Source organism: Ylistrum balloti, unplaced genomic scaffold (assembly GCF_031769215.1).
Source record: "Ylistrum balloti isolate Yb309-2 unplaced genomic scaffold, AGI_CSIRO_Ybal_v1 Utg369758, whole genome shotgun sequence".
NCBI classification, from domain to species: Eukaryota; Metazoa; Mollusca; class Bivalvia; order Pectinida; family Pectinidae; genus Ylistrum; species Ylistrum balloti.
In genome coordinates, this window is record NW_026781958.1 from 2,096,905 (window position 1) to 2,110,576 (window position 13,672).

General features: G+C 33.6%; 1 protein-coding gene across 1 annotated transcript in view; it reads right to left on the bottom strand.

Annotated features, from left to right (window-relative positions):
* Window positions 1-13,672, bottom strand: part of LOC132543579 (uncharacterized) — a 75,690-nt gene that overhangs the window by 21,707 nt on the left and 40,311 nt on the right. Inside the window, exons 6-10 of the mRNA XM_060207094.1 lie at window positions 13,292-13,423; window positions 10,274-10,536; window positions 7,679-7,724; window positions 6,582-6,761; window positions 5,915-6,157 (exon numbers count right to left, since the gene is read on the bottom strand). Of these exons, the coding sequence (XP_060063077.1) occupies window positions 5,915-6,157; window positions 6,582-6,761; window positions 7,679-7,724; window positions 10,274-10,536; window positions 13,292-13,423 (864 nt within the window). The remainder of the gene's footprint in view (window positions 1-5,914; window positions 6,158-6,581; window positions 6,762-7,678; window positions 7,725-10,273; window positions 10,537-13,291; window positions 13,424-13,672) is intronic.

A 13,672-nucleotide genomic window follows, 5' to 3' on the forward strand; every position in this document is an offset into this window, starting at 1 on the left:
TAGTGGAGAGTGTGAACGAAAGAAAGATTTATATATAATAAAAACGTGAAAATATGAGAATAAGACGAAGTGTTTCGGAAGATGAAAAAGAGACATGTTTTTCCTATCACGGTAATTGGTAAGGGTTCTTGTAACCCTTTTTACAATTCTACGTTTTAGTGGGAACATTTTTGTAAGTACTTCTTTCGTCGTTATCAATCACACACTTCTACTCGAATAACAACTTCAAAGTTCAAGTGGATTAACTATCGGTGGTGTTTAAAGGTTTTAATGAACCCCTAACAACTGATATATCTAGATGTAGTTTCCTTTTAATTTTATGTAGTAGACGAGCACAGAGGTAATGACCTGTCATTCAACGAATTTTTACCTATGTACTGTTAAACCGGCATTTCATTGTCAACAACGGTTTGTCCAAAAGACAACGTTATTTAACATTCGAAATACACACCTTTTAAATTACAGACCCGATATAAATTTGAATTTGACTATTGTAAACAGCCGAGAAATCCATCCTGGCCTTATTTGAACTTCATGTCATTATTGAATCAATGGCCAATGTAAATAAAAGATCTCGTGTAACGTACCTTAATTTAAACCTATTCAACAAACACGTAGCATTGATTCTGGAACTATGAATAATGGCCTAGCCATCTTGAATAAATCTTGAAAAATATCATCAAGTTGGGAAAAGTATATTCAGGCAGAGCGAGACTTTTCTCATTATTATTTTTTTTTCGATGACGAAAATTAAAACTAATTAAATCAATACCAATGCGTGTCTGTGAGTATTTTCTTAGGGAACTAAGCATGCAGGCATATGTATAATTAATTAGATCATCATTCAATATCCACGTAGTCTAAGTGGTAAAAAATATCAATATTGAAATTTATCCGCCTCCTCGTCTAAAGTTTGACCTTTATTTCGATCATATTAGATTTTCCTCTGTCTCCTCCTAGACCGCAACATTTAGGCCGTTAGCATCCCTAACAAGTCCTAGAAGGACGATACAGCTGCACGATGCAATTTACTTCATTATTTCGCTTTACTATACCTATCTCTGTATTAAAAGATGTTATTCATTTATGTGTCTTTTGTACAATCATTGAAGTTCGCACAAACAAGATACCAATGAAAACTGATTTGTTTTCTATAGTGAAACACGTACACTGTTAAATGATATACCAAAGTTGTCGACAACAAATACAACTTGTTAAATACAAAATATAGTATATCATTCTAGTGTCGTTTGGTCTACCAGCTGTTAATGTCCCAACCCGCTTTCGTTAATTTCATGTAATATATTGCATAATTGATTCATTTTAATGCTAATGAGTTGTAAGTATATTTGAGCCGACCTGCCATCCCACTGAATTGATGTATTAGTGTTTTCTTGACTTGTAAAATACGGAACAAAAACAAAATAGTGTACAGAGAATGTCCAACACAGTGACACAATGCATGTTGTTATCGATTATAAATACACATTTATAAAAAAAATGTATTTATAAATAATTTTGGGATTGAGACTTTATCATTATTAAGGTGTCAATATTCACCAACATACTATTTACAAACATTAGTGTCAAGTTTACAGGGAGCATAGTGTCGTCATGTATATTCGTTGTTTATACAGACCATGGGTTCTCTCAGTTTTCTTACATAGCAATTGTTTATAGAAAAAGTCATGTCAGGCTTCTCAGTTGTCTTGAAAGATAATAATACTAAGTAAATCAGTTGTCATGTTTCGTGAGTGCTATTTAATAATATTTAATAACTATTTAATTTAATAATATCATGGGGCTCAACTCAAAATATTATTTTCAAAACGAAGCCATACACACCGGTACAAATATTCACACTGAATGATCCTATCTACAAGATGTCAGTAGTAAAACCATATCCGTCGCAAAAAAAGGATCGTCAGTTTTTCAGCATATATGTAAAAAAATAGAAAAAAATACAAGAGACTTACCATTCTTGCAGCGTCCTGTTGTGTCATACCTTTTATCAATGTGTTTGACACGTGGAGCCAGAGTGAGATCAGTATATAGAATTCGTCAGGAACTGTATATTTGCCTGTTCTTTATACACACAAACACTAAAATCAACTGCTCACCAAAGTCGTACCAAACAAATAGAACTTTAATGGATCGGATTATTATGTTCCGTTTGTCAAGTGTAGTTTATTTACAGAATTCGAGTAGCGTTACATAAAAGGTGATTTAAATAACTTCTAAATGTTTATAAACGCCAAGAATAAAATTACCATACAGGGCTTTAGGCAGTGAACTTTATCCAAATTGTAGCATTCTGTTAAATGACTCTATCAATTTACAATTCCAAAAGCCTCGAATGGAATCAGTTGTAGTGATATTTTATAACGTCACTTACATAGACGTGTCTTGACATAGACTAAATCAAAACAATTGTATACTTTTGGTAAGTAACAGGCAGTTTTGTCACGATCCGGGAACCCACCTGCATGTAATTGCCACTTAGGTCTGTAACGAAATGACGTATTTGAAATGTCATTTCTCCAGACATATCCTCGCTTGGACTTTTACCAAATGTATGGTTTGTATCATGGGTCGACGTAATCGAAAATAAGAATAAACGAAGTTAGTTAGTTTTATAAATTTAGACATTTTACATAAGCTCTTGTCCATGGTAAACTCGTTATTTTTCGTTCACGTTGACCTGTCAGTATAAACCCATGTACATATATCATTCAATACAGACAATTAGTTTAGGTTTTTTAAAAATGATTTTTCATGTTATCGGACAAGAAAGAAAATATTAAACCAATCAAATAGAAGAATTCAGTGTATTGAAACACATTTATAAAAGGAAATAGTTTATTCTATCGTTCTCATATCTTATTTTACAAAGACTATTGTAGCTAACAATAATTTTAATTGCTAGATGTTTATAGTAGATCATACAGAGCTAATCTTTTCTTACATGTATATTCTCGATCTTATCAAAAAAGATCAGTTAAAATAAATTGAAGTGCTAGGAATTCCAGGCACTAATCATTGGAAGTAGGATCTATCAGCTATATACTTCAGCCATTTTCTCTAAAAACTTATTGCTTTCTATCATTTTTTTTATTTTTGGAACAGTTTTCTGTATCAATTTTATACTACTACCTTCGCTTCCAAGAACATTTTTGACGTTTCATGATTAACACTGAATATAACTTATAAAAGCTCAATCAAACTTGTCCAGGAATGCAGAAAAGCCGGTTTTCTCTGGGGACATGTTTCTATTGTTGGGAAAAGTTTCCGTGTAAATAAGATAATTGGATTTTAATCCCAAATTATTTAAACTTTGTATTGGTATATGCTAGTAAATAACAAGCTAGTAATCCAATATCCTTTGTAAAACCTTAACGAGGTAAACGTATCTATCGAACTGAATGATTAAAGGTATTCCAAGTAATTATCTCCTCTTATATTAGTGATAAAGAAATTAAAGTTGGAATGTATTTCAAATAATTGCCTTCTCCCTTTTAATTGGCTAACGTATCGTCTTGAAAATGATTTCATTTCAAAGATATGTCTTTTGTAAAAAAAAAAACAACAAATAAATAAAAAGAATAAAACAATAAGGAAAGAAAAGAAATTAAAATGTCTTCCTATTGTACTTTGGACTATTTAACACAATTCTGTTTCTTTTTAATTGTTTACGTTAGGATTCTGTTTATTTAATGCCATCGCCATTATATTAGCTCTTCGGATTTCTTCGGATCTCTTCGGGTCTTTTGTTTTTTGTAAAAACCACGTCATACATAAAAACAACTTTGACTCTCGATACTTCATTTGAACCGAAACCAGTGTTATTCAGATATTATTTATTACGAAATATCAATTGAAACATCAAGACAACCAAGCAAACCGAATCAAATATCGACATTCTAACACACTAAAGAAATACAAATTGTTAGGTTGTCAGGATACGATATAAGTCATAATATTTGACGAGAAGAAAAAGTAAGTTATATTTGTTAGATTTACAATATAAACAAATGTTAGCAATTCCTGAAGCTACTGACAACAAAGTAATGATTTCTGTCCATGTGCATGATATGGACACACAGAGGGGCTGTTAGAATTTTAAAAAACTCGATATAATAATAATTTATTAATCCCTTTTTTATCCGTTTTTAATTCGACATCAAAATTTCAGCTGACACACAACTTCCTTTTGAATAACATACAATACACTGCTGAACTTAAATCTTGTTACTGAATTACTACAAAAAATATTATTAACTTTCATCCTTTATTATTGGTAGTAAAACATTTTTACCAAAGTAATGGATATGCTTGCAGCCTAACAAATAAACATTTACATAAATCATCAGTGATCTAAATGAACCTCTGGCTTGGGAATCAATTGGATTTTGATGATGAGTTTGTTTTAGAAAAAAAATCTTCCCAATTTTTCATTCCGAGAGTAAACTAATCTATTTGCAAAGCATAACGACTGGAAGTGTCACAAAAAATTTCCAACAATTGAAGGGTTAATTAAACGTTTTTGGCGGCAGTCGATCTGAAGATAATCCATAAAGCATTCATAGAAGTGTATTTTGAAGAATCATGATTAATATGTCTGCGACGTCACATTTCCTTGACGATTATAATACTTCACATAAAGCTGGCATTATGTTGCATACGTCATTCCGGAACAGTGCTGAGCTCCTTTGAAATAGTTTCTGGTGGTACTGGCGAGGGAACCTTTTCAGCAGCTAGCATTTCAACGAATTCTGAAACCAGATATAATGATACAACTATGTAACCACTTGATGCTTACTTTTGCTTAAAAGTTTTATTATCATCGAACACATTTATCACATGTATGTTTTAACACAGCTGATTCAAATTGATACCTCTATGGAATACTGATGATTGCTGTTTTAGGAAAGGCAAGAAGACAATACCAACAAAGAAAGTCCGGACATGTAAACAAAAGTTTTACGAATAGATCCATGAAAAGGTACCGGGAAAATAGGACTGGATGTTTCGGTAGAATAAGCGTCCTTTACTTCATTGAAGACACCCGCCAAGTCTTTACAAGTGTAAGTTATGTCACTTCCACACAGAACACCCAGGATCATTTAACTAAAGATTGTTCAAAAATGTTACTAAACGCAAAGACAAACCACCAAATCAACAAAACAAGAACTTTGGTCAACACATCAGAAAAATGATAAGCAAAAATCTGTTTCCGAAGCACAAAATACGACAAAGCGTCAATACATAGCGTGGGTAGAGCAAAATAACATCATGTATCGTAGCAGAAAAAAAAATATCGCAACGTCAAATCTTAAGGATGAATTCTACTTCAACATTATTTCCCAACGATAAAATATGTCAGAACGCTATCCTACAAGAGATGAGATATTCCATATCGTCACCTCAACAGGACGCAATTTAACAGAGCCACCGCAAGGGAAAGCATGCCTTTAAGTTATCAAATGTAAATCAGAGTAGAAACGAATACAAACTAACGATGTACGTTTGTTATGATGCCTATTTGGCCTGATGAAATAGATATGACTTCAAACATAATATGGGTCAGCTGTGAATTTTGAAATATGTATAATCAACTACTACCTAGAATTTTGTCGGATATGCTTCATACTGAACAAATCAGTGCAAATTGAATATCTACGTTTACCGTGGAGTATCAATAGAGTTTCAACATACCTTAAGAGATATGCATGTCAGATATATCTGGAAACAGCTGCTAATTTATGGCATGAAGTGTCGCTATCTATATATAAATGTTTATAGAAAATAATATACAATGTAATGCACTTCAAAATATTTACGTTTGGAAAAAGTCTTATGAAAATGAGTTCTCAATTACATTAGAAAACATCAGACATAGCTTTGCTTATCTTACCGATGTAGTTTATTCGGCCGTCCCCGTCAGCGTCCGCATCTATTATCATCTCTTCGACCTCTTCGTCTGTCAACTTTTCACCCATGCTTGTCATGGCGTGACGTAGTTCATCAGCTGTGATGAAGCCGTCTCCGTCCAGATCAAATACCCGGAATGCTTCTTGGAGATCCTCCTTGGATCCCCGATCTTTCATCCTCCGTGACATCATGGAAAGAAACTCCGGGAAATCTATTTCTCCATTTCCTGTGTAAGTTATATATGAAATATCAGAGTTCAAATAAAGTTGTTCAAATTTTTGTTTAAATGTTTACTAATATATCTCGCCATTATCAGCAGATGTTGATCTGTTGAATATTGTGCCAGATACGAATTTTCGCTATACGTTGTTCTTAAACCAACTTCAACTTTTTACTACAAGTTTGGTGGTTCTGTGCTCGCGACAATAACATTGAATGATTAAAATATATTCTCAATTACATTTATCTAAAAAAATAAGTTTCTAGTGAGCTGTGGAATGAACACGAAAAGGCAATGGAGAAGGTTGATATAAGGAAGACAGTGCCGGTCTCAAAATGTTTACATAAAACGTCTCATAAGATGAACTCACAAACAGAAGCATGCCTTTGTTAAATGACGTGTATTAATAAGTAGGGAGGAATATACATACCGTCTTCATCGACCTCTAACATCATATCGTGAAGGTCACTGTCCGACAGACTCTCCCCTAATGAGTTTAGGACTATTCCTAGTTCCTGCTCGGTGATAACACCATCTCCATCTTGGTCAAATATCTTAAAAACGTCACGCATTTCTGTAAGTACCGATAAAAAACATGTCATGAACTCAACTTCAGTACATTTGGATCAATTTTCGTGTTGCGTAATTAGACAAAATATATACAATATTGCGCCGTCAAACATTCGCGTAGGAATAGATGGCTAGCATAATACGTCTTTATTTGTTTTATATACAATGCCTTGTGTTTTCTGATACCGACTTTTTCAAATTCAACAACGCGCTCCATGTTTTGGGTTAGTTTTCATAATAGTCAACGACATAAGCCCCTGATAACGCCCTGTTCGACAAAAATCTGAATTATAGAATATATCGTATGTTGAAAGCACAATAGGTATAGTTTTGACATATCATAGCCGACGATTGCACTGGAACGTCTCGATGAGAAAATTGTTTGCGATCACAGTATGTATGTATATATTAAAAACAATATGAAGGGATGCATGCTGTGCTATTAGTAGATTACGATTAGTAGATTGTACAGGACGTAATATTTCTTTGCGAATTTGACACTGTGATAATCCAGAACAGGCTTGCAAACCTTTCTGATGATTTTTCTTCTCTTTTCCTTTTTAAACAGTGACAATATTGTTATTTCAATCAGAAATGTCTCAATGAAAATGATTAACTGAATTATTAGGATAGTGCACCTCCCCATCTTGTTTCTATTAGTTTGGATTTTCCGAAGTCGCCTCACAGAGTTACAAAGATAGGCCCTTATCATCACTGAAGAGTGCTAGAAGGACAAAACAGCTGTAAAATGCAGTCTTTTTCGTTATTTGGCTCCACTGAATCTGATTCAAAGTTGCTATGTTCTTGTTTTGTTTTGTTTGTCTTTTATAAAACAATAACTCCAATTCCTTGACATATTCTTTAGAACTAGGTACTGAAATGCTTTTGCTATTGGTATAAATAACGCTATAAGTTGTAAAACACTATTAAAGGTTGTAATTATCATATCCAACATACCTTTTATCTGCACCAACGTCATATCATATTTATCCATCAGCATTTGCTGCAAGTTGAAACGTTCATATTACAATTTAGTATTATTCATATATATTATATCAATATTTCATCAAATAAAATGTAAATAAATTATATGAACAGACTATGAATATTTATCTTATTATTTTTAACATGAAGTCAATGTTTATTTAAAAAAATTGTGTTAATTCTGTGTTCAGGAAATACCCCAAATCAAGACGAGAATTAATCTATTTATAAAAAAGACTAATTACTTATTCAGAGTATTTATCTATACTCACCATCGCCATCCTTAATAAAATCGGTGTTTAACTAAGTCGTTAAAATGGCAAGAGATCTGTGTTGACTCCTCGAGGAAATGATCTTAGTCGTTGAATTCTATTTATCCTCTGAGTTGAAGATGAAGATACAAGGCTTATTACACACTTTGCACGTTGTGAAGAGACATCACCATTTTAAACGCTAGATTATCTTCATTGGTCTCTCTACAAACTCTAATCCTTCTTAGAAATTACCATTGACTTATTCTATTATCTTCTTCTTTGAAACAAAAAAGCCAAGGAATAATTGAATTTTATCGAAAAATACAATAACAATAAGCATGCGTTTACGTAACGTCCAGTTATTCTGGCAAAATATCAAGGAGTTAGGAGCAGGCGTCTATAACAGGTACAAGCACAGACCCAGACAAATCGCCAACACGAAAGAACGATTTTATTAACCACTGATGACATAAATGTTTAAACTATTTATCTGACAAGGTGATTCTAACCTTTTCCGACAAAGAGATAGGGCAGTTTAAAAGCACCTGATGAGTTCATCCTGTACTAAAGTGGCATTGTTATCTACGGACGATATGACATCACGTGAACACTAATGGGACAAACCCAGACATATATCGCTAAAACGGGTTTATATGTATGTTGGTTTAAATCGCCAACGGATTAGAGTCCTTACGTAAGTCAGCGCGGGAGGTAAACATCCTAATGTACACTGTTTCAAAAGAAGCCAATTCTTGATGAAATCGGATGCCTTAATCATGTTGATACTATGACTGACATTTTTGATAAATACTTACTAAGATACCATTTAAACAAGATAAGTGATCTATTATTTTAATGCTTCCAGACATAAGTCTCATGTTCAGTTTGCCACTTTGTCATGGTTTTGAATACAAAAGGATACTTCATTATAATTTCGGTCCATCAATCATTGTTGAATGTATTGTCCTGTGATCGAGTCTGTCATTAGAGTTCATTACATCACAATCTACCAATCTATCAGGACACAGCTATTCAAAAATTGGATCAGGGTTTCTTTTCCAGTTTTCAGTAAATGTAGCGGAAGAATCGGTTATGGTTTTAAACAATTTAAACAGCTCATGTTTTAATTATTTCACAAAATTATTAAAATTAAAGAATTAAACACTTTCTCATAAACTTCTGTGACGATGAATATTTACTCAGTTTTTTTTAAAAATTATTTTTTGTTAAATGAAATGAAATGAAAACATGCCATCCAATATTATCACAAACAATTTATTAATATAACACACAAAAATTAAATTTCCAATAGAATGTAATTATGTGTCAAGGGAGGCTACTCCGTTAGATTTAGTAGTGGCAAAACTCAGAGTCTGTTGCAGATATTGTCACGAACATTTTCTGCTGACAAATATGATTTGGATTAGTGGATAATACAAACACGCAGATTAAATACCCGTGTTTTTCACGTCCTCGGTACTTTTATGATTAAACACCAGGATACAACATTTGTAATTAGGGGTGATTTTAAGCATCGCTCCAAATATATCTATGATAGCGAGATTGTTTTAAAAGTTACCACGAACAACAATTACACATGTATTACCTTGAATAGTATACCAAATATTTGATTAATTAACATGTTTCACATAATTATTTCTTGCATGCAATGTAACCTCTACAATGAGTGTCCGAGTTTCAGCAAAACTGACAGACTGATAGAAAAATTTGTTACGTGTAGAGGGGAACAACAGATAGTTGTCTTCTGTCTTCGGAAGTATAACCTCTTACTTCCGTTTCGTAATAAAAAATGTTTGACTTATCTACGTCCATGTTTCGGATTAGACATTTAATTATACTATTGTCTACTTTGTCGTCATCATCTTCACAAACTCTGGAAAGAAACATGGCATTTGATTAATTAAGAAATCCGATACAATCGACAAGATCATTGAAAGAAAAGAAAAAAAAAGAGACAGTATGTTCGATAAAAAAACGTTGTTCTGTAGAAATAGAGGATATGTTTAATAGTGTCTTAAACAATAGCATTTATATTTCACAAGTATGTTTAATATTTAATATGCGCAGCACTCGTTACAGATACAAGAAATATTAAACCCATAAGTTTTACTACTGAAAAATAGCACTTTTATCAATGGGATATTTCTCTATATTTCATTGGCGAAAATGTAACAAATTCTTTTTTATTTTATTAGACTCAAAGGCATTCTAAATATTTGTAAGTATGTATTAAAAAACATATTCTCTAATTTCTGCATTCACTAGGGCGTACTAAGTAGTATCACAGCCATACGAACATAAAGTTATATTTACCTTCATAGTTAACGTGTCCATCTCCATCGACATCAGCCTCTCGGATCATCTCGTCCACTTCTTCGTCTGTCAACTTCTCGCCGAGATTTGTCATCACGTGACGTAATTCTGCTGCACTGATCAGTCCATTTCCGTCCCTATCGAATACTTTGAAAGCCTCATTCAGTTCTTCCTGTGAGTCCATGCTCGTCATTTTTCTTGCCATCATTGTCAAGAATTCCTGAAAATCAATCTCTCCATTACCTGTGAAAACAACAAACCAGAAATATTACTTAATGGATCTTGTAGCATCATGTTGAATAAGCGTATACATTTGATACAAACTCAACAAAAACGACAAAGACAAGGCGGCGAAAGCATTCTCGGGGAGCAGAAGAATTCCTGAATCCAAATTCAAACAGAAATTCGGTGAAACTGGCAAAATAAGAACAAAAGATTTTCACGGAGAATAGAAGGAGAATAAGACCAGGTGTTTCAGAATGGTGAGCGTTTTTTGATTTATCGGTCACAAGCTTTAACCACTCGGCTACCGCGGTCACAATGTGAACACTGTAGAAACAATTTACATGTTGGTTATTTGTGTTAAAGAGTGATTGACAGGCGAATGGGGGTGGGGGCGTATTAAAGACCTGTTACATCGAAATGTTGGATTTTTTTCGATTAAGTAGACTCTTTTCAAAACAATTACCGTTTATCATGTTGTAATGTCTATGGTTATTTTTGAATGATGACATGGAATGGTCGTCATGGTCTTTATTAATACCAATGGTTCTTTAATAAGTTTTTATGATGTCTTATCTGTTGATATTCCCCTCTCGGTTGTCGGTCATTGTTGTGGTGTTTCCTATAATTTCTTTCATCATCTCCTCCATTTTTATCGCTTCATATGAATATTTTTCTCTCCTACGCGGTGTTTCATTTTCTTCTTGGTCTACGTTGAAATGCTTCTCGGAGACCCAATTTTTTTTATGGTTTCTCGTGTCTAAATCTTTTTCTTTGTATTAACGTTAGATTTCAATATCGTCAAAGTCTATTGCAACTGTGGTATTGATCTACGTAGTTTACTGTGTTCCTTTAAACTGTATGTAAATTATATCACAGAGATCTGTTAAATAAAACCAGCATGATAACTATTAGTTTTTATCAAACTAAAATAAACGTGATACTTTTGTGCAATTATCAGTTTATTCTGACAGTATAGTTAGAATCATACCCAAACTTTTTATTATTTTTTTTAATCTGTGTTTCTTTAGAACGTCATTCAGCATACCTACATATTCCGACACAAACTATTATTGTACAAATGCAGAGAACTAAGGCCGTCTGAGCCAGGTTACAATAAATCTAAAACCAGACTGCATTCACCAAGGAAGATAAAATCAAATGGATCTTCGATTTTTTGAAGAGGATGATATCAAACTGAGTACTAGAAGGGTCTGGAGAGTATATAAAAACCTTGCCACACCGCTAGAATGAACGAGGTTATTGGAAGGTCTCCTTAGCCGATCATGGTCAATGGTGGATCGAGACTCTATTGTAAATGTAGGTTTCTAATTCAAGAGATATCCTTCATCTATTTCCAAAGGACGCATTGGCAATAAAACCTGTTTACGATTAAGACAAACGAGATCTTTTAGTAAATCAGGTCTTCTGTTATTTTGTATCGTTTTGTGTTGTGTGTATTTGTAACATTTCACCGAAGGTTTACCGTGTTAACTGACATTGTACTGTGTTTACCGACAGTTTCCTGTGTTTAACGACAGTTTCCTGTGTTTACCGACAGTGTATTGTGTTTACCGACAGTGTATTGTGTTTACCGACATTGTACTGTGTTTACCGACAGTATACTGTGTTAACCGACAGTGTACTGTGTTAACCGACAGGGTATTGTGTTTACCGAGAGTTTCCTGTGTTTAACGACAATTTTCTTGTGTTTAGCGACATTGTACTGTGTTTAACGACAGTGTACTGTGTTTACCGATAGTTTACTGTGTTAACCGACAGTGTATTGTGTTTAGCGACAGTGTACTGTGTTAACCGACATTGTACTATGTTTAACGATAGTTTCCTGTGTTAACCGACAGTTTACTGTGCTAACCGACAGTGTATTGTGTTTAACGACAGTGTATTGTGTTTACCGACATTGTACTGTGTTAACCGACAATGTATTGTGTTTAGCGACATTGTACTGTGTTAACCGACAGTGTATTGTGTTTACCGACATTGTACTGTGTTAACCGACAATGTATTGTGTGAACCGACAGGGTATTGTGACATAACTCTTAAATTTACATCGCAAATGAATTACAAGCTACTTTTTCAGTATTGAATTTTATTGTCATCATAATATAGTGTCTATCTATTTATTATGATTAATATTGACCATCATGTTCTGTGACTCATTGTGGCATTTCTAGTACTAACACAGCAGTACAAATGTACTGTGTTTTTGTTCCTCATTAACGTCATATATATAGTACAAGGTCTACCAATGTTCAATCAATACAATGAATGTATTGATGACAATCAATCAATCAATCAATCAATCAATCAATCAATCAATATTACTCAACATCAATCAATCAATCAATCAAATCAATCAACCAACCAACCAACCAACCAACCAACCAACCAACAAACCAACCAACCAACCAACTAACCAACCAACCAATCAATCAATCAATCAACCAATCAATCAATCAATCAATCAATCAATCAATCAATCGATCCGATTGTTATCTTTTTCCGTCGTTGTTATGACATTAAATATCGGAATCCATCTGTGATTTTCTGTTCAGTCGATACACTAATATATTACAGGCTGTAATATACCATTTACCCAGTGTGATTCCTCTGATTTCATTCTACCAATATCGAATAAGGCCTAATTCAAGTAAGAGATCTTATATATAGAGTATATCTATTCATGTACGGACAAGACGGTATTAAGTATACTTGTGTCAGCACGTTTAGCAAAGGTTAAATGTCATGTAGTTACCATCAGCGTCCACCTCGTTAATCATGTCTTGTAACTCGGCTTCTGTCGGGTTCTGACCTAGTGACCTCATCACTGTCCCCAGCTCTTTGGTTGTTATGGTACCGTCGCCATCTTTGTCGAACAGGCTGAACGCTTCCTTGAATTCTGAATACCGATAAGATATTATCGTAGAAACATCAGGTAATATTACTATGACTTAGGAACGTAATTAGAAACAACAACAAGCAGGGCGTTAAAAAAGGAGGAAAGGAGAATGAAATAATCCGGAACAACATATACTAAGCATGGATATCAACAATTTAATTCGGAATACTGTAAAAACCTATATTTTTGCGGACGAACGTTTTGTAGTTTTCTACAAATATAGATTTCCGTTATCAC